The sequence below is a fragment of the Oncorhynchus keta genome, unplaced genomic scaffold (assembly GCF_023373465.1).
Source record: "Oncorhynchus keta strain PuntledgeMale-10-30-2019 unplaced genomic scaffold, Oket_V2 Un_contig_15296_pilon_pilon, whole genome shotgun sequence".
Classification (NCBI taxonomy): Eukaryota; Metazoa; Chordata; class Actinopteri; order Salmoniformes; family Salmonidae; genus Oncorhynchus; species Oncorhynchus keta.
This window is the reverse complement of record NW_026279236.1, coordinates 27,546-53,670: the sequence shown is the minus strand read 5'-3', so window position 1 is coordinate 53,670 and position 26,125 is coordinate 27,546. Positions and strand designations below refer to the sequence as shown.

The following is a 26,125-nucleotide window of genomic DNA, read 5'->3' as shown; positions in this document are numbered from 1 at the left end:
GTACTGCAGGTCTCTGTGTGATATGATAAAGCCACTAGTCTGTACTGCAGGTCTCTGTGTGATATGATAAAGCCACTAGTCTGTACTGCAGGTCTCTGTGTGATATGATAAAGCCACTAGTCTGTACTGCAGGTCCCTGTGTGATATGATAAAGCCACTAGTCTGTACTGCAGGTCTCTGTGTGATATGATAAAGCCACTAGTCTGTACTGCAGGTCTCTGTGTGATATGATAAAGCCACTAGTCTGTACTGCAGGTCTCTGTGTGATATGATAAAGCCACTAGTCTGTACTGCAGGTCTCTGTGTGATATGATAAAGCCACTAGCCTGTAAGATTTCAAGTCATTTAAACGAATGGAATATAGGACATAAATAAATATTTACAATTATCTTACCTTGTCATAACCAAGAAGCTAATAACCTATTAGCATACTCAAATGTTTTTGTTTTTGATGTTAAACTTACAACTTATGTTGTCTCTCTGTATCTCTCAGGGGGAGGACACTGACTGTCTGATATCATGGATCAGACTCCTCAGTCTCTCGCTCCAGTCCAGCATTCTGGTCCTTCGTCCTCCATTACGTCTCAACCTGCCCCTACACCGTCCTCCATCATGGCTCAACCTGCCCATCCACCGTCCTCCATTATGGCTCAACCTGCCCCTACACCGTCCTCCATCATGGCTCAACCTGCTCATCCACCGTCCTCCATTATGGCTCAACCTGCTCATCCACCGTCCTCCATCATGGCTCAACCTGCCCCTACACCGTCCTCCATCATGGCTCAACCTGCCCCTCCACCGTCCTCCATCATGGCTCAACCTGCCCCTACACCGTCCTCCATCATGGCTCAACCTGCCCATCCACCGTCCTCCATTATGGCTCAACCTGCCCCTACACCGTCCTCCATCATGGCTCAACCTGCTCATCCACCGTCCTCCATTATGGCTCAACCTGCCCATCCACCGTCCTCCATTATGGCTCAACCTGCCCCTACACCGTCCTCCATCATGGCTCAACCTGCTCATCCACCGTCCTCCATTATGGCTCAGGGTGGCTCTGTTGTCGCTGCACCCCAACTTGTTGGCTGCAATGTTGCAGGTTCAGTTTATCAAAACATCAGTGTTTCTATGTCTTCGCACGGTGCTGGTAAGACAATTATTTATTGTTATTTTTGTAGCTCAACAAAAACAAGTCCAATTATTACAGACTTGTTGATTAGTTAATATGCAGTGACCCTGTCAAATAATACAATACAATTAAGCAAATATTTTGTGTTCAGAAGTTGAACTAAGCTCATGAGGTATTTGTAAGTTGTATTGTTCAAGAATCAATGGGTATACAGGATATAATTAGTCCAAAAATGGATGTACCAATTGCAGACTAACACACACACACACACACACACACACACACACACACACACAAACACACTCATAAGGTACGCCCATGCAGGAAATTGGACTTTGAAACCAGTAACTGAAGGTATTGTGTTGTTATGTTACTGAATACTGCAGATTAAAAAACTGAAGGAAAGATACTTTATACATCCCACGACACTAACAATTGTCTTTCCTCATTAGATGAAGATCTGCCAAAAGTCAAGGACAAACACAAGTCCAACATGAAGAAGAAGTTTGGGAGCATCTTTGAGGGGCTTGGAAAACGGGGAAACCCAACGTTGCTTGACAAGATCTACACAGAGCTCTACATCACAGCTGGAGAGAGTGAAGGGGTTAATAAGGAGCATGAGGTTTGGCAGATTGAAGATACGGCTCGGACCAAAGCATTTCAAGACGATGCAATCAACTGCAATGACATCTTTATATCTTTAGACCCAAAGACAAAGGAACATAATGACAAATCCCAGTCCAAACAAGAGGTACCCATCAGAACTGTGCTGACAAAGGGCATCGCTGGCATCGGAAAAACAGTCTCAGTGCAGAAGTTCATCCTTGACTGGGCAGAAGGAATAGCCAATCGGGATGTAGATTTTGTCTTCGCACTTCCATTTAGGGACTTGAATTTGATCAAAGACGACTGCAATCTCTTGAAACTCCTGAGTGACTTCCACCCTGCACTAACAGATATGCAGGACGCAAAGAAGGTGGTCGACGGTAAAGTTGTATTCATCTTCGATGGCCTCGATGAAAGCCAACTTCCACTGTGTTTCCATAACAACAAGAGGTTGTCTAATGTAACCGAGACAACATCAGTGGACGTGCTGCTGACAAACCTCATCAAGGGGAATCTGCTTCCTGAAGCTGTCCTCTGGATAACCTCCCGACCAGCAGCAGTTGATAAGATACCCTCTGACTGTTTTGACCGTGTCACTGAAGTTCGAGGATACAACGACCCACAGAAGGAAGAATACTTCAAGAAGAGATTCAGTGATGATGAGAACCTGGCCAGCAAAATCATCTCCCACATAAAGACATCAAGGAGCCTCCACATCATGTGCCACATACCGGTCTTCTGTTGGATTACTGCCATGGTTCTTGGGAAAATGTTGAGTGAAAATGACCATGGAAAACCCCCTAAAACTTTGACTGAGATGTACATACGCTTCCTACTCACCCTGACAAACATGAAGAACAAGAAGTACCATGGGGAAAACCAACCAGATCCTCGTAATCTGTCAGAGTCTGACGTACAGATCATTCTGAAACTTGGAAAGCTTGCCTTCCAAAACCTGGCAAAGAGCAATTTGGTGTTTTCTGAAGACTATTTGAGAGAGTGTGGCATTGATGTCAACGAAGCCTTCTTGCTCTCAGGGATGTGCACAGAGATCTTCAGAGAGGAGGATCCAATGTTTCAAGCAAAGATGTACAGCTTTGTGCATCTCACCATTCAAGAGTTCTTCGCAGCACTCTATGTTGCTTACTCATATGCCAGTGAAAATGTCAACCCATTGAGTTTAAGAGACTACCAAGAGTTACCAAGAACAAATGACAGTGATTCTGGAGACAGGGATGATGGCTACAGGGATGATAGCTGGAGCGAGGATGAAGACTACAGGCCACAACACAGAGGTTCTCAGCAGCTACAGAAAACATTGCATGACTTGCAGAGGAGTGTTGTGGATAAAGCGTTGAGCAGCAAGACCGGTCATCTAGACCTCTTCCTCCGCTTCCTTCTGGGCATCTCACTGGAGTCCAATCAGATCCTCTTGAAAAGCCTAAACCTCCAGACAAAGGGAGACACAGAAAGCATCCAGAAGACCATTCAGTACATCAAAGATAGGCTTTCAGACGAAAAACAAAGACAATATCCCTCCCCAGAGAGGTGCATCAATCTCTTTCACTGTTTGATCGAGTTGAACGATACCTCATTTGTGACTGAAATTCAAAGGTTCTTGACATCCAAAAACCCTGCTGAGAAGAAGCTGACGCCTGCACAGTGCTCGGCGATGGCATACGTACTCTTGATGTCAGAGGAAGTGTTGGACAAACTGGACCTGAAAGTGTACAACACGTCAGATGAGGGGCGTAAGAGGCTGGTCCCAGCTGTTCGATGCTGCCGAAAGGCCATGTGAGTTGAAGTGTTGATGTCTACATACAGTATGTCTCTATATGTCTTCTAGCCATTTAATTAGTACTATACTACATCCACACCTCTCATAATAAATGTCTCTCCTCTGTAGACTAGCAGACTGCCGCCTTACAACGAGGTGCTGTGAAACGGTGGCATCTGCACTACAGCTGCCTGACTCCCACCTGAGAGAGCTGGATCTCAGCGTTAATGCCCTGTTGGACCTGAAGCCCCTTTCTGTTGGACTGAGGAGTCCCAACTGCCGACTGGAGTCACTTAACCTTAGTCATATCAACCTGGAAAGATCAGGACCAGAACTTCTAAAGGCTGTGCTGATGGGAACTCGCAACCATCTACTTGTGTTGAGGTGAGTGCTGATGGGACCTCACAACCAGCTACTTGTGTTGAGGTGAGTGCTGATGGGACCTCACAACCAGCTACTTGTGTTGAGGTGAGTGCTGATGGGACCTCACAACCAGCTACTTGTGTTGAGGTGAGTGCCGATGGGACCTCACAACCAGCTACTTGTGTTGAGGTGAGTGCTGATGGGACCTCACAACCAGCTACTTGTGTTGAGGTGAGTGCTGATGGGACCTCACAACCAGCTACTTGTGTTGAGGTGAGTGCTGATGGGACCTCACAACCAGCTACTTGTGTTGAGGTGAGTGCTGATGGGACCTCACAACCAGCTACTTGTGTTGAGGTGAGTGCTGATGGGACCTCACAACCAGCTACTTGTGTTGAGGTGAGTGCCGATGGGACCTCACAACCAGCTACTTGTGTTGAGGTGAGTGCTGATGGGACCTCACAACCAGCTACTTGTGTTGAGGTGAGTGCTGATGGGACCTCACAACCAATCTACTTGTGTTGAGGTGAGTGCTGATGGGACATCACAACCAGCTACTTGTGTTGAGGTGAGTGCTGATGGGACCTCACAACCAGCTACTTGTGTTGAGGTGAGTGCCGATGGGACCTCACAACCAGCTACTTGTGTTGAGGTGAGTGCTGATGGGACCTCACAACCAGCTACTTGTGTTGAGGTGAGTGCCGATGGGACCTCACAACCAGCTACTTGTGTTGAGGTGAGTGCCGATGGGACCTCACAACCAGCTACTTGTGTTGAGGTGAGTGCCGATGGGACCTCACAACCAGCTACTTGTGTTGAGGTGAGTGCCGATGGGACCTCACAACCAGCTACTTGTGTTGAGGTGAGTGCTGATGGGACCTCACAACCAGCTACTTGTGTTGAGGTGAGTGCTGATGGGACCTCACAACCAGCTACTTGTGTTGAGGTGAGTGCCGATGGGACCTCACAACCAGCTACTTGTGTTGAGGTGAGTGCCGATGGGACCTCACAACCAGCTACTTGTGTTGAGGTGAGTGCCGATGGGACCTCACAACCAGCTACTTGTGTTGAGGTGAGTGCTGATGGGACCTCACAACCAGCTACTTGTGTTGAGGTGAGTGCCGATGGGACCTCACAACCAGCTACTTGTGTTGAGGTGAGTGCCGATGGGTTTTGAACAATTAGTAACCTTCAAATCTAGTCTTGCAAAGAAACCAAGCAATAGCTATAATGATAAACAACTTAAATGACGGTGGTGTTGCATGTTGGCAAGTTTGACCAATTCAATTATTATTTGTTGTTTCACATAGGCTCACCGGGTGTGATCTCAAAGATGACGTTTGTGAAACCGTTGCCTCAGCTCTCCAGTCAGCTGGCTCATGTCTGACAGAGTTGGACCTCAGCTACAACAAACTGACAGACACCGGGGTGGAGAGGATCTCCACTGGGCTTATGAGTCCACACTGTAAACTGAAGATCCTGAGGTGAGTAATGAAAATGTTTAAAGGGGAAGTTCAGGATCAATAGAAGGGATTGAGACATACGTACCATTTTCAAAAATCAACTCCATATATGGTCTGACATTAGGTGATTTGTTCATTTATGTAAAAACATTGCACACATGCCCTTATCGCTTACTATTGATTGTTAGCTAGCTTCTTAGTCCAGGATTTGGCTTAATCTATGTCTGGAAACTGGCCCGATAGGTTCATTTATTCTGGATTAAAGACAGCTCCCCTTTACATTTTGTTAATACATTATTTTAAATGTTGGACAGACTGACTGGTTGTGAGATTACAGAGGAGTCCTGTGGAAGTTTGTCCTCTGCTATAGCAGTCTCTCAGCTCGAGGAGCTGCGTCTGGGCTGCAACAAACTGGGAGACTCTGGAGTAAAGCTGCTGTCTGCTGGACTGATGGATCCACACTGTCAGATACATACTCTGGGGTGAGAAATAAACCGTTATGTTTCATCTTCTGTATGTTATAGTAGAATAAACGTTTTGTTACTGCATTTTTAAAACTATACCGTAACCATGGAAACACCAAGACAACGTAGTGTTAAATTCTCTCTCTTTCCATCCCAAGGCTAAGGGAGTGTAATCTCTCCAGACCTTCCTGTGTCTCTCTGGCTCCTGTACTGTGGTCATACTCAGTCCTGAGAGAGCTGGACCTGAGAGACAACAACCTGTGGTACTCTGGAATGAGGATTCTCTCTGCTGGACTGAGGAACCCCAACTGTGCCTTACAGACTCTTAGGTAGATTATACATTTGATATTGTGACAGTGGCAGGTAGCCTAGCGGTTAGAGCGTTGGGCCAGTAACCGAAAGGTTGCTGGTTCTAATTCCTGAGCCGACAAGGGGAAAAACCTTTTGATGTGTCCTTGTCCATTGAATCTTAATGTGCTCCAGGGGCACCGTACTACTATGGCTGACCCTGTAGGTAGGCCGTCATTGTAAATAAGAATTTGTTCTTAATTAACTGACATGCCTTGTTAAATGAAGGTCAAGTATACCATTTTAAAAATAATACTGTAAACCTTATAACTTAGGTAGGATACATATTTGATATTGTGTAAACTTCAGAACTCAGAAACAGTAGAATAGGAATGATTGAACTGCATATAAATGGAATTTAAACTTTAAAAAATATATACTCTAGCAGTGGTTCATTATTTTATACTGTCTCTTCTCTCTGTAGGCTTTCTGGTTGTCTAGTCACAGAGAAAGGCTGTACGTTTCTAGCCTCCGCTCTGGAGTCAAACCCCTCCAACCTGAGAGAACTGGACCTGAGCTTCAATCACCCAGGAGACTCCGGAGTGAAGCTGCTCTCTGATAGACTGAAAAATCCACACTGTAGCCTGGAGAAACTCAGGTAAATGGAAAATGTAGTTGTGACTTTTGCTTCTGTAAATTGTGCCGACAGAGATGGTCACCTCGCTTCGCGTTCTTAGGAAACTATGCAGTATTTTTCATTGTTTTTATTATTTCTTACATTGTTACCCCAGGAAATCTTAAGTCTTATTACATACAGCCGGGAAGAACTATTGGATATACAGTGCCTTGCGAAAGTATTCGGCCCCCTTGAACTTTGCGACCTTTTGCCACATTTCAGGCTTCAAACATAAAGAATAAAACTGTATTTTTTTGTGAAGAATCAACAACAAGTGGGACACAATCATGAAGTGGAATGACATTTATTGGCTATTTCAAACTTTTTTAACAAATCAAAAACTGAAAAATTGGGCGTGCAAAATTATTCAGCCCCTTAAGTTAATACTTTGTAGCGCCACCTTTTGCTGCGATTACAGCTGGAAGTCGCTTGGGGTATGTCTCTATCAGTTTTGCACATCGAGAGACTGACATTTTTTCCCATTCCTCCTTGAAAAACAGCTCGAGCTCAGTGAGGTTGGATGGAGAGCATTTGTGAACAGCAGTTTTCAGTTCTTTCCACAGATTCTCGATTGGATTCAGGTCTGGACTTTGACTTGGCCATTCTAACACCTGGATATGTTTCTTTTTGAACCATTCCATTGTAGATTTTGCTTTATGTTTTTGATCATTGTCTTGTTGGAAGACAAATCTCCGTCCCAGTCTCAGGTCTTTTGCAGACTCCATCAGGTTTTCTTCCAGAATGGTCCTGTATTTGGCTCCATCCATCTTCCCATCAATTTTAACCATCTTCCCTGTCCCTGCTGAAGAAAAGCAGGCCCAAACCATGATGCTGCCACCACCATGTTTGACAGTGGGGATGGTGTGTTCAGGGTGATGAGCTGTGTTGCTTTTACGCCAAACATAACGTTTTGCATTGTTGCCAAAATGTTAAATTTTGTTTCATCTGACCAGAGCACCTTCTTCCACATGTTTGGTGTGTCTCCCAGGTGGCTTGTGGCAAACTTTAAACAACACTTTTTATGGATATCTTTAAGAAATTGCTTTCTTCTTGCCACTCTTCCATAAAGGCCAGATTTGTGCAATATACGACTGATTGTTGTCCTATGGACAGAGTCTCCCACCTCAGCTGTAGATCTCTGCAGTTCATCCAGAGTGATCATGGGCTTCTTGGCTGCATATTATCGCTTGCACAGTGCTCCTTGGGATGTTTAAAGCTTGGGAAATCTTTTTGTATCCAAATCCGGCTTTAAACTTCTTCACAACAGTATCTCGGACCTGCCTGGTGTGTTCCTTGTTCTTCATGATGCTCTCTGCGCTTTTAACGGACCTCTGAGACTATCACAGTGCAGGTGCATTTATACGGAGACTTGATTACACACAGGTGGATTATATTTATCATCATTAGTCATTTAGGTCAACATTGGATCATTCAGAGATCCTCACTGAACTTCTGGAGAGAGTTTGCTGCACTGAAAGTAAAGGGGCTGAATAATTTTGCACGCCCAATTTTTCAGTTTCTGATTTGTTAAAAAGTTTGAAATATCCAATAAATGTCGTTCCACTTCATGATTGTGTCCCACTTGTTGTTGATTCTTCACAAAAAATACAGTTTTATATCTTTATGTTTGAAGCCTGAAATGTGGCAAAAGGTCGCAAAGTTCAAGGGGGCCGAATACTTTCGCAAGGCACTGTAAGAGCAACGTCAACTTACCAACATTACGACCAGAATATGACTTTCCCGAAGCGGATCCTCTGTCCGTACCACCACCCAGGACAATCGATCTATTCCGACCCAAAACAACGGCGATGTAGAAGAGGCAGACTGAGCGGCCTCCTGTGAGGCTCCGTAGACGTGCACATCGCTCACCGCTCCCAAGTATACTACTCGCCACTGTCGAGTCTCTTGACAACAAGGTAGACAAAATTTGAGCAAGGGTTTCCATCCAGAAAGACATCAGAGATTGTAGCATTCTCTGTTTCACGGAAACATGTCTCTCTTGGGATATGTTGTCGGAATCGATTCAGCAACTGGGCTTCGCCATGCATCGCGCCGACAGAGATAAACACCTCTCTGGGAAGAGGAAGAGCGGGAGTTTATGCTTCACTATTAACGACTCATGGTGTAATCATAACAACATACGGGAACTCAAGTCCTTTTGCTCCCCCCGACCTAGAATTCCTTACAATGAAATGCTGGCCATTTTACCTACCAAGATAATTCTCGTCAGTTATAGTCACAGCTATGTACATTCTCCCTCAAACAACTTCACTGGACTCTTATGTAAACTGGAAACTATATATCCGGAGGCTGCATTTATTGTAGCTGGGGATTTTAACAAAGCACATTTTGAGAACAAGGCTACCTAAATTCTATCAGCATATTGATTGCACAACACGCAGGGCTAATACTCTTGACCACTGCTACTCTAACTTCTGCGATGCATACAAAGCCCTCCCCCGCCCTCCCTTCAGCAAATCCGATCACGAACCTCAAACAGGATGTACCAGTGATGCGAACCATTCAACGCTGGTCTGACCAATTGGAAGCCACGCTTCAAGATTGTTTTGAACACGGAGGCTGGAATATGTTCCAGTCAGCCTCAGAGAACAACATGGACCTATTCGCTGACTCGGTGAGTGTGTTTATAAAGAAGTGCATTGGAGATGTTGTACCCACTGTGACTATTAATACCTACCCTGGCCTCCCAGGTGGCGCAGTGGTCTAGGGCACTGCATCGCAGCGTTAGCTGTGCCACCAGAGACTCTGGGTTTGCGCCCAGGCTCTGTCGCAGTCGGCCGCGACTGGGAGATCCGTGGGTCGACGCACAATTGGCCTAGCGTCATCCGGGTTAGGGAGGGCTTGGACGGTAGGGATATCCTTGTCTCATCGCGCACCAGCGATTCCTGTGGCGGGCTGGGCACAGTGCACCCTAACCAAGGTCGCCAGGTGCACGGTGTTTCCTTGGTACGGTTGGCTTCCGGGTTGGATGCGCGGTGTGTTAAGAAGCAGTGCGGCTTGGTTGGGTTGTGTTTCAGAGGACGCATGACTTTCGACCTTCGTCGAAGTGTTAACCCTCTGCTGGCTGCGTCCTCAGTGTGTTTACGGACATATTCAATCAATCCAAATCCCAGTCTGTTGTCCCCACATGCTTCAAGATGGCCACCATTGTTCCTGTACCCAAGAAGGCAAAGATAACTGAACTAAATGACTACCGCCCCGTAACACTTACTTCTGTCATCATGAAGTGCTTTGAGAGGCTCGCCAGCTTACCGGCCACCCTAGACCCACATCAGTTTGCATACCGCCCCAACAGGTCCACAGATGACGCAATCGACATCACACTGCACACTGCCCCATCTGGACAAAAATAATACCTATTTAAGAATAATCTTCATTGACTACAGCTCAGCATTCAATATCATAGTACCCTCCAAGCTCATCATCAAGCTGGAGGCCCTGGGTCTCAACCCCGCCCTGTGCAACTGGGTCCTGGACTTTCTGACGGGCCACCCCCAGGTGGTGAAGGTATAAAACAACATCTCCACTTCGCTGACCCTCAACACTGGGGCCCCACAAAGGTGTGTGCTCAGCCCTCTTCTGTACTCCCTGTTCATCCATGACTGCGTGGCCATGCACGCCTCCAAATCAATCATCAAGTTTGCAGGCGACACAACAGTAGAGACAGCCTACAGGGAGGAGGTGAGTGCACTCGGAGTGTGGTGTCAGGAAAACAACCTCTCTCTCAACGTCAACAAAACAAAGGAGATGATCATGGAAATCAGGAAACAGCAGAGGGAGCACCCCCCCATCCACATCGAAGGGACAGCAGTTGAGAAGGTGGACATTTTTAAGTTCCTGGGCGTACACATCACAGACAAACTGAAAATGGTCTACCCACACAGATAGTGTACTGAAGAAGGCACCACAGCGCCTCTTCAACCTCAGGAGGCTGAAGAAGTTTGGCTTTTGGTCACCCAAAACCCTGACAAGCTTTTACAGATGCACAATCGAGAGCATCCTGTCGGTCTGTATCACAGCCTGGTACGGCAGCTGCACCGCCCACGACCGCAGGGCTCTCCAGAGGGTAGTGAGGTCTGCACAACGCATTACCGGGGGAAAACTACCTGCCCTCCAGGACACCTACTGCACCCGATGTCACAGGAAGCCAAAAAGATCATCAAGGACAACAACCACTCGAGCCACTGCCTGTTCACCCCGCTATCATCCAGAAGGTGAGGTCAGTACAGGTGCATCAAAGCTGGGACCGAGAGATTGAATAACAGCTTCGATCTCAAGGCCATCAGACTGCTCAACAGCAATCACTAACTCAGAGAGGCTGCTGCCTACATTGAGACCCAATCACTGGCCACTTTAATAAATGGATCACTTGTCACTTTATACAATGCCACTTTAATAATGTTTACATCATGACATTTTATACCATCTATTGCACCTTGCCTATGTCGCTCAGCCATCGCTCATCCATACACTTATATGTACATATTCTCATTCACCGCTTTAGATTTGTGTGTATTAGGTAGTTGTTGGGGAATTGTTAGATTACTTGTTAGATATTACTGCATTGTCAGAACTAGAAGCACAAGCAATAACATCTACTAACCATCTGTATGTGACCAATAACATCTACTAACCATCTGTATGTGACCAATAACATCTACTAACCATCTGTATGTGACCAATAACATCTACTAACCATCTGTATGTGACCAATAACATCTACTAACCATCTGTATGTGACCAATAACATCTACTAACCATCTGTATGTGACCAATAACATCTACTAACCATCTGTATGTGACCAATAACATCTACTAACCATCTGTATGTGACCAATAACATCTACTAACCATCTGTATGTGACCAATAACATCTACGAACCATCTGTATGTGACCAATAACATCTACGAACCATCTGTATGTGACCAATAACATCTACTAACCATCTGTATGTGACCAATAACATCTACTAACCATCTGTATGTGACCAATAACATCTACTAACCATCTGTATGTGACCTACTAACCATCTGTAACCATCTCTACTAACCATCTGTATGTGACCAATAACATCTACTAACCATCTGTATGTGACCAATAACATCTACTAACCATCTGTATGTGACCAATAACATCTACGAACCATCTGTATGTGACCAATAACATCTACTAACCATCGGTATGTGACCAATAACATCTACTAACCATCTGTATGTGACCAATAACATCTACTAACCATCTGTATGTGACCAATAACATCTACTAACCATCTGTATGTGACCAATAACATCTACTAACCATCTGTATGTGACCAATAACATCTACTAACCATCTGTATGTGACCAATAACATCTACTAACCATCTGTATGTGACCAATAACATCTACTAACCATCTGTATGTGACCAATAACATCTACTAACCATCTGTATGACCAATAACATCTACTAACCATCTGTATGTGACCAATAACATCTACGAACCATCTGTATGTGACCAATAACATCTACTAACCATCTGTATGTGACCAATAACATCTACTAACCATCTGTATGTGACCAATAAAATGTGATTTGATAACACCTCATTGCTCAATGGACTTTCAAGACCCTAATTTATATAGTGAAATCATCAAGGTAATCTCCACTGTAATCAGGTTGAATAGGTCCTACATTACTCTTGTTCTGTCCCACAGTGTGGACCATGGTGGAGAGTCCAGAATCAAACCAGGCCTGATGAAATGTGAGTCATCAAACTACATTTAGAAAAATTAAAGGTAGATTTTTTTAAGCAAATTGTGAAGAGAACATATGTGTTTCTGCCGTTTTGTCTGGCTACAGATGCCTGCCAGCTGAAGCTGGACGGTATGTCAGCAGATGGTGACCTGACTCTGTCCGAGGACAACACGAGGGTGGTGAGGAGAACGCAGGTTCACCCATATCCTCATTTTGATTTCTCGGATTCAGATGACTCCGATTACTCAGTTCGGACCAAAAAGACTGATAAGTGGGCCAAAGTACGCTGCAGAGAGCCCCTGTCTGATGGCCGTTTCTACTGGCAGGTTGAATGGACTGGCTGGGTTGACATTGGGGTGACATATACACCCAGATGGGACATTGAGAAGAAGAGGTCTTGGGGGCTTTTCTGCTGCAATGAACAGTACACATTTATTCATAGTAACAGGCTCTCAGTTGTATCAGTACCCAGACCGGACCCAAAGTGTATAGGAGTGTATCTCGACTTTCCGGCCGGCACTCTGTCCTTTTACAGCGTCTCCTCTGGTACACCGGCCCACCTGTACACATTCCACACCACGTTCACTGAGCCCCTGTACCCTCAGTTCAAAATCATGTGTGATGAGATGGAGATATTTGGTCAGTTAAAATCCAAACTCTGTGAATGAAAAGCAGCTGTCGTCAGAGTAACTGACAGACTCATTTTTGATTCACTATGTCTGTATTTTTCACTGCACCTTCACTCAGAGAGAGGACAATGTTTGGATTAGAAACCTTTTCTATAATAAACCTAATAAATATTTACCATTCACACATTGTTTGGCTTTGAGTGTGGAATTGGTCTTTGGAAGTTGTTTCATGTGTATATTATTTTACTATTATAGTTATCATTATGTTTTATTATTAACATATTTATAATGATTAATTTGTGTATATTGAGTTTAGTTGAAGCAGGAGGAGAGTCACTGCAGAATGATGGAGGAAAGAGAGAGGCAGGAGGAGAATGATACTGCAGAGTGGTTGAGGAAAGAGAGAGAGGCAGGAGGAGAATGATACTGCAGAGTGGTTGAGGAAAGAGAGAGAGGCAGGAGGAGAATGATACTGCAGAGTGGTTGAGGAAAGAGAGAGAGAGGCAGGAGGAGAATGATACTGCAGAGTGGTTGAGGAAAGAGAGAGAGGCAGGAGGAGAATGATACTGCAGAGTGGTTGAGGAAAGGAAAGAGAGAGGCAGGAGGAGAGAGAGAGACAATAGGAGAATGATACTGCAGAGTGGTTGAGGAAAGAGAGAGGCAGGAGGGAGAGAGAGAGACAGGAGGAGAATGATACTGCAGAGTGGTTGAGGAAAGAGAGAGAGGCAGGAGGAGAATGATCCTGCAGAGTGGTTGAGGAAAGAGAGAGGCAGGAGGAGAATGATACTGCAGAGTGGTTGTGGAAAGAGAGAGAGAGACAAAGGGAGAATGATACTGCAGAGTGGTTGAGGAAAGAGAGAGAGAGGCAGGAGGAGAATGATACTGCAGAGTGGTTGAGGAAAGAGAGAGAGAGGCAGGAGGAGAATGATACTGCAGAGTGGTTGAGGAAAGAGAGAGAGGCAGGAGGAGAATGATACTGCAGAGTGGTTGAGGAAAGAGAGAGGCAGGAGGAGAATGATACTGCAGAGTGGTTGAGGAAAGAGAGAGGCAGGAGGAGAATGATACTGCAGAGTGGTTGAGGAAAGAGAGGCAGGAGGAGAATGATACTGCAGAGTGGTTGAGGAAAGAGAGAGAGGCAGGAGGAGAATGATACTGCAGAGTGGTTGAGGAAAGAGAGAGAGAGACAAAGGGAGAATGATACTGCAGAGTGGTTGAGGAAAGAGAGAGAGAGGCAGGAGGAGAATGATACTGCAGAGTGGTTGAGGAAAGAGAGAGAGGCAGGAGGAGAATGATACTGCAGAGTGGTTGAGGAAAGAGAGAGGCAGGAGGAGAATGATACTGCAGAGTGGTTGAGGAAAGAGAGAGAGGCAGGAGGAGAATGATACTGCAGAGTGGTTGAGGAAAGAGAGAGAGGCAGGAGGAGAATGATACTGCAGAGTGGTTGAGGAAAGAGAGAGAGGCAGGAGGAAAGAGAGAGAGAGACAGAGGAGAATGATACTACAGAGTGGTTGAGGAAAGAGAGGCAGGAGGAGAATGATACTGCAGAGTGGTTGAGGAAAGAGAGAGGCAGGAGGAGAATGATACTGCAGAGTGGTTGAGGAAAGAGAGAGAGGCAGGAGGAGAATGATACTGCAGAGTGGTTGAGGAAAGAGAGAGAGGCAGGAGGAGAATGATACTACAGAGTGGTTGAGGAAAGAGAGAGAGGCAGGAGGAGAATGATACTGCAGAGTGGTTGAGGAAAGAGAGAGGCAGGAGGAGGAGGAGACATGAGAATGATACTGCAGAGTGGTTGAGGAAAGAGAGAGAGGCAGGAGGAGAATGATACTGCAGAGTGGTTGAGGAAAGAGAGAGGCAGGAGGAGAATGATACTGCAGAGTGGTTGAGGAAAGAGAGAGGCAGGAGGAGAGAGAGAGACAATAGGAGAATGATACTGCAGAGTGGTTGAGGAAAGAGAGAGGGCAGGAGGAGAATGATACTGCAGAGTGGTTGAGGAAAGAGAGAGGCAGGAGGAGAGAGAGACAATAGGAGAATGATACTGCAGAGTGGTTGAGGAAAGAGAGAGAGGCAGGAGGAGAGAGAGAGACAATAGGAGAATGATACTGCAGAGTGGTTGAGGAAAGAGAGAGAGGCAGGAGGAGAATGATACTGCAGAGTGGTTGAGGAAAGAGAGAGGCAGGAGGCAGGAGAGACAATAGAGAATGATACTGCAGAGTGGTTGAGGAAAGAGAGAGGCAGGAGGAGAGAGAGAGACAATAGGGAGAATGATACTGCAGAGTGGTTGAGGAAAGAGAGAGAGGCAGGAGGAGAATGATACTACAGAGTGGTTGAGGAAAGAGAGAGAGGCAGGAGGAGAATGATACTGCAGAGTGGTTGAGGAAAGAGAGAGGCAGGAGGAGAGAGAGAGACAATAGGAGAATGATACTGCAGAGTGGTTGAGGAAAGAGAGAGAGGCAGGAGGAGAATGATACTGCAGAGTGGTTGAGGAAAGAGAGAGAGGCAGGAGGAGAATGATACTGCAGAGTGGTTGAGGAAAGAGAGAGAGAGACAAAGGGAGAATGATACTGCAGAGTGGTTGAGGAAAGAGAGAGAGAGGCAGGAGGAGAATGATACTGCAGAGTGGTTGAGGAAAGAGAGAGAGAGGCAGGAGGAGAATGATACTGCAGAGTGGTTGAGGAAAGAGAGAGAGGCAGGAGGAGAATGATACTGCAGAGTGGTTGAGGAAAGAGAGAGAGGCAGGAGGAGAATGATACTGCAGAGTGGTTGAGGAAAGAGAGAGAGGCAGGAGGAGAATGATACTGCAGAGTGGTTGAGGAAAGAGAGAGAGGCAGGAGGAGAATGATACTGCAGAGTGGTTGAGGAAAGAGAGAGAGGCAGGAGGAGAATGATACTGCAGAGTGGTTGAGGAAAGAGAGAGAGAGAAAGAGGAGAATGATACTGCAGAGTGGTTGAGGAAAGAGAGAGAGGCAGGAGGAGAATGATACTGCAGAGTGGTTGAGGAAAGAGAGAGGCAGGAGGAGAATGATACTGCAGAGTGGTTGAGGAAAGAGAGAGAGGCAGGAGGAGAATGATACTGCAGAGTGGTTGAGGAAAGAGAGAGGCAGGAGGAGAATGATACTGCAGAGTGGTTGAGGAAAGAGAGAGAGGCAGGAGGAGAATGATACTGCAGAGTGGTTGAGGAAAGAGAGAGAGGCAGGAGGAGAATGATACTGCAGAGTGGTTGAGGAAAGAGAGAGGCAGGAGGACAGAGAGAGACAATAGGAGAATGATACTGCAGAGTGGTTGAGGAAAGAGAGAGAGGCAGGAGGAGAATGATACTGCAGAGTGGTTGAGGAAAGAGAGAGAGGCAGGAGGAGAATGATACTGCAGAGTGGTTGAGGAAAGAGAGAGAGAGGCAGGAGGAGAATGATACTGCAGAGTGGTTGAGGAAAGAGAGAGAGAGGCAGGAGGAGAATGATACTGCAGAGTGGTTGAGGAAAGAGAGAGAGGCCTTTGCTTCTAAACAACACAATGTTTTAAGACTTTGGCAAAGGGTTAAGTCTACAAAGTTAACAGATTCTAGTTTTGGAAACTGAAAACTTTAATATCAAATGTTTCACATAGATGAGAAAATTGTCCAAAATTGATCTTGTTCCATTTTCACCCGTTGCGGATGCTTCACATTTTGACACCCGGTGAAATATCTGTGTCATTGTTCCATCTTTGGTGATAATGCAGACTGCTAGAGGAAAGAGAGAGACCTAATGTCTACCTGGCCCATCACTCCACCTTGGCCGTGGAACAGCCTTTACGACCAGATTCACCTCTACAAGGCAGCAATCCCATCTTTTTGCCAGGACCCTGAAGAACATCACCCTCAACCGTAAGCCCAGCACTTCACATAGGAGCAACATCCAGTACATCAAGGATAAGCTCTCACCTGGCAACCAGGTGTTTATAGACTCTTTGAAGCGTTGCTCCTCGGAGCAGTGTTTTAATCTCCTTCTCTGTTTGATGGAGTTGAACAACAACTCGCTGGTGGAGGAAATTCAAAGTCAGTCTTGAGAGGAAGTTGACCCCTGGTCAGTGTTCAGCGCTGGCCTACATGCTGCTGATGTCAGAGGAGGTGATGTGTGAATTTGACATGAGAAAATACAGCACAACACTAGAGGTAGAAGACTGGTCCCGGTAGCTAGACACTGCAGGAAGACGTAGAAGACTGGTCCCGGTAGCTAGACACTGCAGGAAGACGTAGAAGACTGGTCCCGGTAGCTAGACACTGCAGGAAGACGTAGAAGACTGGTCCCGGTAGCTAGACACTGCAGGAAGACGTAGAAGACTGGTCCCGGTAGCTAGACACTGCAGGAAGACGTAGAAGACTGGTCCCGGTAGCTAGACACTGCAGGAAGACGTAGAAGACTGGTCCCGGTAGCTAGACACTGCAGGAAGACGTAGAAGACTGGTCCCGGTAGCTAGACGCTGCAGGAAGACGTAGAAGACTGGTCCCGGTAGCTAGACACTGCAGGAAGACGTAGAAGACTGGTCCCGGTAGCTAGACACTGCAGGAAGACGTAGAAGACTGGTCCCGGTAGCTAGACACTGCAGGAAGACGTAGAAGACTGGTCCCGGTAGCTAGACACTGCAGGAAGACGTAGAAGACTGGTCCCGGTAGCTAGACACTGCAGGAAGACGTAGAAGACTGGTCCCGGTAGCTAGACGCTGCAGGAAGACGTAGAAGACTGGTCCCGGTAGCTAGACACTGCAGGAAGGCGTAGAAGACTGGTCCCGGTAGCTAGACACTGCAGGAAGACGTAGAAGACTGGTCCCGGTAGCTAGACACTGCAGGAAGACGTAGAAGACTGGTCCCGGTAGCTAGACACTGCAGGAAGACGTAGAAGACTGGTCCCGGTAGCTAGACACTGCAGGAAGGCTACGGAAGTTCAGATGTTATTTATCATCGGTTTGCTTTGCAGGCATTTGTAGAATTACACATACAAACCAAGTCCAGGCCCGAAATGATTATAAATCCTTAACAGAGGACAACAGATCATTCCATAATGGCCAGATTCACTAAAGTTTGCGGGGGACAACTAGTGTTACATGTAAAATGACACACAGGTACCTATTATTCTGTTATTAATGTGATATTTCTTATAAGGATTATTAAAAGTAGTTAGACAATAAAGATGTTAGCTGCACATACATTTCTTAAAATCCAATTTGACAACAGAAGATACACCTTGTCACAACAGTAGCAGATAGCCAGCTAATCTGTCACTATGTTAGCAAATAGCCAGCTAATCTGTCACTATGTTAGCAAATAGCCAGCTAATCTGTCACTATGTTAGCAAATAGCCAGCTAATCTGTCACTATGTTAGCAAATAGCCAGCTAATCTGTCACTATGTTAGCAAATAGCCAGCTAATCTGTCACTATGTTAGCAAATAGCCAGCTAATCTGTCACTATGTTAGCAAATAGCCAGCTAATCTGTCACTATGTTAGCAAATAGCCAACTAATCTGTCACTATGTTAGCAAATAGCCAGCTAATCTGTCACTATGTTAGCAAATAGCCAACTAATCTGTCACTATGTTAGCAAATAGCCAACTAATCTGTCACTATGTTAGCAAATAGCCAGCTAATCTGTCACTATGTTAGCAAATAGCCAGCTAATCTGTCACTATGTTAGCAAATAGCCAGCTAATCTGTCACTATGTTAGCAAATAGCCAGCTAATCTGTCACTATGTTAGCAAATAGCCAGCTAATCTGTCACTATGTTAGCAAATAGTGGTATACATAGTTTTATTTTATATTCTGTATGAATTTGTATGAATTTGGAACCAAACCAAAATCTTATTTTCAATCTTTCTCTCACCAACTCCATTCCCCAACTCCCTCCCTCGTTCTTCTCTTAGACTGAGGCAGTGTAATCTATCGGAGTTATCCTGTGAGTCCCTGGCCTCTGTCCTGTGTTCAAACTCCACCCTGAGAGAGCTGGGCCTGAGAGACAATGACTTGGGGGATTCAGGAATAGAGCGACTCTCTGCTGCACTGGGGGACCTCGCTGTGCCTTGAAGGTTTTGGTGGTGAGAGTCTCACACGATGCTGTTGCAGTATAAATGTAATATTGAGTGTTTCACTCAATCCAATGCCAACTTCTCTCTGCAGGATGTCTGGTCACAGAGGAGGGCTTTGCTTCTCTGGCTTCAGTTCTGAGGTCAAACCCGTCCTACCTGAGAGAACCTGACCCGAGCTTCAATCACCCAGAAGACTGAGTGAAGCTGCTCTCTGATAGACTGGAGAAACTCAGGTAAATGGAAAATGTTGTTTCTGTTAACACCTCATTGCTCAATGAGACTTTCAAGACCCTATTTTACATTTGTTTTATTTTACCTTAACAAGTCAGTTAAGAACAAATTCTTATTTTCAATGACGGCCTAGGACCAGTGGGTTAACTGCCTGTTCAGGGGCAGAATGACAGATTTGTACCCTGTCAGCTTGGGGGTTTAAACTTGCAACCTTCCGGTTACTAGTCCAACGCTCTAACCACTAGGCTACGCTGCCGCCCACATGGTGAAATCATCAAGGTAATCTCCACTGTAATCAGGTTCAATAAGTCCTACATGACAAGTTAGTGTAGGAGGAGGATCCACATTGTAGACTGGAGGAAGGGAATTTCCCCACTTTGAATATCGCTGAACAGATGACAACAATGACTGGAGGAACTGTATGAACAGCACAATGAAGTCTGTCTTTCTGTCTGTCTCTGTCTCTCAGTCTCAGTCTGTCTGTATCTCTCGCAGTCTGTCTGTATCTCTCGCAGTCTGTCTATCTCTCGCAGTCTGTCTGTCTGTCTGTCTCTCAGTCTCTCAGTCTCTCAGTCTGTGTCTGTCTGTCTGTCTCTGTCTCTCAGTCTCAGTCTCTCAGTCTGTCTCTCTCAGTCTGTCTGTCTGTCTCTGTCTCTCTGTCTCTGTCTCTCAGTCTGTCTCTCTGTCTGTCTCTCTCAGTCTGTCTGTTCTTCTGCCTCTCATATAGTGTGGAACATGGTGGAGAAAACAGGATCAAAACCAGGCATGATAAAATGTGAGTCTGAATACAAATGTGATATAGAATATGATGTACAGGAACCTGTCCAGCCCCAACATGTTATTGCAGATCTGAATCAGCATCAGTATGCAAAACATGTGACCTAGATGACGACACCTTGTAGAGTTTCCTAGGCTCATTCCTGTGTGTGTTCTTCTGTACATGCTTGTGAGCTCAACATGGACCCTGGTTGCATAGCCAGCGTCTGAGGACAAGAGATTAGAGTGGAGACAGATTCCAGGGATAATAAACTAGAACGACTTCCGCTACTCCCTGTCTGTGTGCCGTACCCAGGGTCTGTCTGTGTGCCGTACCCAGGGTCTGTCTGCGTGCTATACCCAGGGTCTGTCTGCGTGCCATACCCAGGGTCTGTCTGCGTGCCGTACACAGGGTCTGTCTGTGTGCCGTACCCAGGGTCTGTCTGTGTGCCGTACCCAGGGTCTGTCTGTGTGCCGTACCCAGGGTCTGTCTGTGTGCCGTACCCAGGGTCTGTCTGTGTGCCGTACCCAGGGTCTGTCTGTGTGCTGTACCCAGGGTCTGTCTGTGTGCTGTACCCAGGGTCTGTCTGTGTGCTGTACCCAGGGTCTGTCTGTGTGCTGTACCCAGGGTCTGTCTGTGTGCTGTACCCAGGGTCTGTCTGTGTGCTGTACCCAGGGCCTGTCTGTGTGCTGTACCCAGGGTCTGTCTGTGTGCTGTACCCAGGGTCTGTCTGTGTGCTGTACCCAGGGTCTGTCTGTGTGCTGTACCCAGGGTCTGTCTGTGTGCTGTACCCAGGGTCTGTCTGTGTGCTGTACCCAGGGTCTGTCTGTGTGCTGTACCCAGGGTCTGTCTGTGTGCTGTACCCAGGGTCTGTCTGTGTGCTGTACCCAGGGCCTGTCTGTGTGCTGTACCCAGGGTCTGTGTGCTGTACCCAGGGTCTGTCTGTGTGCTGTACCCAGGGTCTGTCTGTGTGCTGTACCCAGGGCCTGTCTGTGTGCTATACCCAGGGCCTGTCTGTGTGCTGTACCCAGGGTCTGTCTGTGTGCTGTACCCAGGGCCTGTCTGTGTGCTGTACCCAGGGCCTGTCTGTGTGCTGTACCCAGGGCCTGTCTGTGTGCTGTACCCAGGGTCTGTGTGCTGTACCCAGGGTCTGTCTGTGTGCTGTACCCAGGGCCTGTCTGTGTGCTGTACCCAGGGCCTGTCTGTGTGCTGTACCCAGGGTCTGTCTGTGTGCTGTACCCAGGGTCTGTCTGTGTGCTGTACCCAGGGTCTGTCTGTGTGCTGTACCCAGGGTCTGTCTGTGTGCTGTACCCAGGGCCTGTCTGTGTGCTGTACCCAGGGTCTGTCTGGAGGCTGTTTATACTGGCAGGTTGAGGGGACCAGACCATAGATAGAAATATTTTAATTATTATCTCTCCTGTTACGACGACAGCTGCAATTTTTCAAGCCAAATAAATAACACCCACCGCAATGTGGCGACCACCCCCACCCCCCATCCCCATCCCCACCCTCATCCCCACCCTCATCCCCATCCCTCATCCCCATCCCCACCCCCATCCCTACCCCCACCCCCACCCTCATCCTCATCCCCACCCCCACCCTCATCCCCATCCCCACCCTCATCCTCATCCCCACCCCCACCCTCATCCTCATCCCCCCCACCCTCATCCTCATCCCCACCCCCATCCCTACCCCCCCACCCCCATCCCCATCTTATATCATTCAATTTTGAGTCAGGAACCAGTCTTTGGACAGTCACTTGATGTTGTAATTAGCAGATGCTAATCTGACTTCTGGAATTGTTTTAAGATGGTGATACTATGGATCATTTGGTTACCTTCAGACGAGTCCCGTTACCTTCAGACAAGTCCTGTTACCTTCAGACAAGTCCTGTTACCTTTAGACAAGTCCTGTTACCTTCAGACAAGTCCTGTTACCTTCAGATGAGTCCTGTTACCTTCAGATGAGTCCTGTTACCTCCAGATGAGTCCTGTTACCTTCAGACGAGTCCTGTTACCTTCAGATGAGTCCTGTTACCTTCAGACGAGTCCTGTTACCTTCAGACAAGTCCTGTTACCTTCAGACGAGTCCTGTTACCTTCAGATGAGTCCTGTTACCTTCAGATGAGTCCTGTTACCTCCAGACAAGTCCTGTTACCTTCAGACAAGTCCTGCTACCTTCAGACGAGTCCTGTTACCTTCAGACGATTCCTGTTACCTTCAGACGAGTCCTGTTACCTTCAGACGAGTCCTGTTACCTTCAGACAAGTCCTGTTACCTTCAGATGAGTCCCGTTATCTTCAGACAAGTCCCGTTACCTTCAGACAAGTCCTGTTACCTTCAGATGAGTCCCGTTACCTTCAGACAAGTCCCGTTACCTTCAGACAAGTCCTGTTACCTTCAGATGAGTCCCGTTCCCTTCAGATGAGTCCCGTTACCTTCAGACGAGTCCCATCACCTTCAGACGAGTCCCATCACCTTCAGATGAGTCCCGTTACCTTCAGACCGGCTTTCAGACGAGTCCTGTTACCTTCAGATGAGTCCCATTACCTTCATATGAGTCCCATCACCTTCAGACGAGTCCCATCACCTTCAGACGAGTCCCATCACCTTCAGATGAGTCCCGTTACCTTCATATGAGTCCCATCACCTTCAGACGAGTCCTGTTACCTTCAGATGAGTCCCGTTACCTTCAGACGAGTCCTGTTACCTTCAGATGAGTCCCGTTACCTTCAGATGAGTCCTGTTACCTTCAGACGAGTCCTGTTACCTTCAGATGAGTCCTGTTACCTTCAGATGAGTCCCGTTACCTTCAGACGAGTCCCGTTACCTTCAGATGAGTCCCGTTACCTTCAGACGAGTCCCATCACCTTCAGACGAGTCCCGTCACCTTCAGATGAGTCCCGTTACCTTCAGACCGGCTTTCAGACGAGTCCTGTTACCTTCAGATGAGTCCCGTTACCTTCATATGAGTCCCATCACCTTCAGACGAGTCCCATCACCTTCAGACGAGTCCCATCACCTTCAGACGAGTCCCATCACCTTCAGACGAGTCCCATCACCTTCAGACGAGTCCCGTTACCTTCAGATGAGTCCCGTCACCTTCAGACGAGTCCTGTTACCTTCAGATGAGTCCCGTTACCTTCAGATGAGTCCTGTTACCTTCAGATGAGTCCCGTTACCTTCAGATGAGTCCTGTTACCTTCAGATGAGTCCTGTTACCTTCAGATGAGTCCCGTTACCTTCAGACGAGTCCCGTTACCTTCAGATGAGTCCCGTTACCTTCAGACGAGTCCCGTTACCTTCAGATGAGTCCTGTTACCTTCAGATGAGTCCTGTTACCTTCAGATGAGTCCTGTTACCTTCAGATGAGTCCCGTTACCTTCAGATGAGTCCTGTTACCTTCAGATGAGTCCTGTTACCTTCAGACGAGTCCTGTTACCTTCAGACAAGTCCCATCACCTTCAGATGAGTCCTGTGGCACTTATGGGGGTCATAGAGCAAAATGGAGAGAACACTATCCTCTTCGTGAGTCTCGGACGTTAGACATTTTCGTGAGAAGACCGATTTTCGGGATGTCTCACGGTCTTGACACACACCGCTCTGCCACCTTTCACCGCAGACTTGGAAATGAGACGCTGTCAGATGTGGTGGATTGAGACGCATCCAAATGCAAAAAACCCCAGATATCTCTACCTTAAACTGACGGATTTTGATTGGGATTTTTAAAAATGTATCACCGGTGCGTCAATCGACTCTAGAGGGTTAACTCCTGAGGTGCTGACCTGTTGCACCTCTATAACCACTGTGATTATTATTGGACCCTGCTGGTCATCAATGAATGTTTGAACATCTTGAAGAACAATTCTTATAATCTCCACCTGGCACCGCCAGAAGAGGACTGGCCACCCCTCAGAGCCTGGTTCCTCTCTCGGTTTCCTCCCAGGTTCCAGCCTAAGAGTTTTCCTAGTCACATTGCTTCTGTTTGGGGTTTTGGCTGGGTTTCTGTATAAGCACTTTGACATCTGTTGATGTAAAAGGGCTTTATAACTAAATGTGATTGAGAGAGGAGGAGGGAGAGTGATTCTATATCAGCAGGGATGGGTAAACTTTTGGGGGTGGACTGATTTGTTGGTGGAAAAAGGTCAGTTATTAAAATATACAGGTCCATCATCATTCCTCCATTCTGGTTGAAGACGTTCAAGTGTGGCCTGAAGAAGGGTGTGGCCTGAACGGGTGTGTGGTCTGAAGAGGTGTGTGGCCTGAAGAGGGGTGTGGTCTGAAGGGGTGTGTTCTGACGGGGGGTGTGGCCTGAAGAGGGGTGTGTTCTGACGATGTGTGTGGCCTGAAGGGGTGTGTGGTCTGAAGAGGGGTGTGGCCTGAAGAGGGATGTGGTCTGAAGAGGGGTGTGGCCTGAAGAGGTTTTCTAAACCCCCTCTTTAGGATGCATACAAAGATGAACAGTCAGCTAGAATGCAGTGTAGCCTGTTAAACCTGTCTGGTGATGACAACACTAAAGTTACTGACAGCTTCTGATCAGTAATGTAGCAGGTGGGTTAGAATCTAATCCTTTAGTTTGTAGTGTCTGATCAGTAATGTAGCAGGTGGGTTAGAATCTAATCCTTTTAGTTTGTAGTGTCTGATCAGTAATGTAGCAGGTGGGTTAGAATCTAATCCTTTTAGTTTGTAGTGTCTGATCAGTAATGTAACAGGTGGGTTAGAATCTGATCCTCGATCTGATCCTAGTCCTGACTCGGTGAAGAACAGGTGGGTTAGAATCTGATCCTAGTCCTGACTCGGTGAAGAACAGGTGGGTTAGAATCTGATCCTCGATCTGATCCTAGTCCTGACTCGGTGAAGAACAGGTGGGTTAGAATCTGATCCTAGTCCTGACTCGGTGAAGAACAGGTGTGTTACTGTCATACAGCCTCCATTTTGACTGAGACACAGAGGAGACTTGACAGACAGCAGACTGACACAACACACAACTACAGTGAGTATCTGTGTGAGAGAGATGTTCTGACAGTTTGTTTGTGGTGTTTGACTGAATTCTGGTTTTGTTTACCATGTCTAAGTGTACATGTCTTTCCCAATATTTGCTTGTGAATGTTTGTTTCATGTCCAAATTCAGCTGTTTGTTTGGTGTGTGTGTGTGTGTGTGTGTGTGTGTGTGTGTGTGTGTGTCTATGTGTAAATTAGTAGTCTTGCATTATGTCTGTTTTGGGTCATTTGGAATGTAGTATTAATGAACCGTTTGCTATGATGTCATTCAGATCAGTACACAAGAACCTCAGCTCTCTTCCTCTGTCTGCTATGGGGGGCTCCTCCTCTAAGAAGACTGTATTTGGGGGGAGAAAGAAGCAACAGGACTCAGTGTTGACCTGGAGTGAACTGAAGGGGGCACTATCCAGTAAGAAACAGAAGAGAAACATCATTATTCCTCCTCTGGACAAACTGTCAGTGGATAACCTGAAGAGGGAGGTCCTTACTGCCAATAATACGTTTTCAGTGGCCGGGAAGAGGAAGGAGTCGCTGTCAATCAAGAGGCTGTCATTGGGTAACTCTAGGAAGGAGTCAGTGGCACCGAAGTCTCTCTCTCTGGGTAAGAGGAAGAAAGGAGAACAGAAGATATTCTCTCTGCTTAACACCAAGAAGGAATCACCTCCTCCACCACCAGCCAAAAATATATTCTCTCTGCTTAACACCAAGAAGGAATCACCTCCTCCTCCACCAGCCAAAAATATATTCTCTCTGCTTAACACCAAGAAGGAATCACCTCCTCCTCCACCAGCCAAAAATATATTCCTCTGCTTAACACCAAGAAGGAATCACCTCCTCCACCACCAGCCAAAAATATATTCTCTCTGCTTAACACCAAGAAGGAATCACCTCCTCCTCCACCAGCCAAAAATATATTCTCTCTGCTTAACACC

General features: G+C 46.6%; 2 protein-coding genes and 1 long non-coding RNA gene across 20 annotated transcripts; all 3 read left to right on the top strand.

Annotated features, from left to right (window-relative positions):
* The first annotated feature begins 519 nt into the window (after positions 1-519).
* LOC127918943 (NLR family CARD domain-containing protein 3-like) lies at positions 520-3,923 on the top strand. Of its 2 annotated transcripts, XM_052502219.1 has the most exons (3): positions 520-1,147; positions 1,582-3,529; positions 3,642-3,923. In XM_052502219.1, the coding sequence occupies exons 1-3, from the start codon at positions 520-522 to the stop codon at positions 3,898-3,900; spliced, it is 2,835 nt and encodes a 944-aa protein (XP_052358179.1). In that variant the 3' UTR covers positions 3,901-3,923. The 2 variants fall into 2 exon arrangements, with proteins under 2 accessions (XP_052358179.1, XP_052358180.1); XM_052502220.1 differs by lacking the exon at positions 3,642-3,923 and having other exon boundaries at positions 1,582-3,533.
* Positions 3,924-4,274: 351 nt separating this feature from the next.
* On the top strand, positions 4,275-13,372 carry LOC127906141 (ribonuclease inhibitor-like). 17 transcript variants are annotated; one of them, XM_052502227.1, is made up of 8 exons: positions 4,532-4,569; positions 4,738-4,779; positions 5,186-5,359; positions 5,653-5,820; positions 5,961-6,131; positions 6,575-6,748; positions 12,483-12,529; positions 12,628-13,372. In XM_052502227.1, the coding sequence occupies exons 2-8, from the start codon at positions 4,748-4,750 to the stop codon at positions 13,188-13,190; spliced, it is 1,329 nt and encodes a 442-aa protein (XP_052358187.1). In that variant the 5' UTR covers positions 4,532-4,569; positions 4,738-4,747; the 3' UTR covers positions 13,191-13,372. The 17 variants fall into 17 exon arrangements, with proteins under 17 accessions (XP_052358197.1, XP_052358182.1, XP_052358181.1 ...); XM_052502231.1 differs by lacking the exon at positions 4,738-4,779 and adding an exon at positions 4,948-4,989 and having other exon boundaries at positions 4,554-4,569; XM_052502235.1 differs by lacking the exons at positions 4,532-4,569; positions 4,738-4,779 and adding exons at positions 4,591-4,611; positions 4,780-4,821.
* An 11,265-nt stretch (positions 13,373-24,637) lies between these two features.
* Positions 24,638-25,605, top strand: LOC127918942 (uncharacterized). The gene is made up of 4 exons (XR_008101465.1): positions 24,638-24,743; positions 24,797-25,002; positions 25,058-25,185; positions 25,466-25,605. It is a non-coding gene; the product is annotated as an uncharacterized LOC127918942 (long non-coding RNA).
* Positions 25,606-26,125: the final 520 nt, after the last annotated feature.

Coding starts and splice junctions, on each gene's coding strand:
- LOC127918943 (XM_052502219.1), top strand. CDS start 520: ATGGATCAGACTCCTCAGTCTCTCGCTCCAGTCCAGCATTCTGGTCCT. Junction 1,148..1,581: donor TATGTCTTCGCACGGTGCTG/GTAAGACAATTA, acceptor TTTCCTCATTAG/ATGAAGATCTGCCAAAAGTC. Junction 3,530..3,641: donor CGATGCTGCCGAAAGGCCAT/GTGAGTTGAAGT, acceptor TCTCCTCTGTAG/ACTAGCAGACTGCCGCCTTA.
- LOC127906141 (XM_052502237.1), top strand. CDS start 4,285: ATGGGACCTCACAACCAGCTACTTGTGTTGAG. Junction 6,132..6,574: donor TGTGCCTTACAGACTCTTAG/GTAGATTATACA, acceptor TTCTCTCTGTAG/GCTTTCTGGTTGTCTAGTCA. Junction 12,530..12,627: donor CAAACCAGGCCTGATGAAAT/GTGAGTCATCAA, acceptor GTCTGGCTACAG/ATGCCTGCCAGCTGAAGCTG.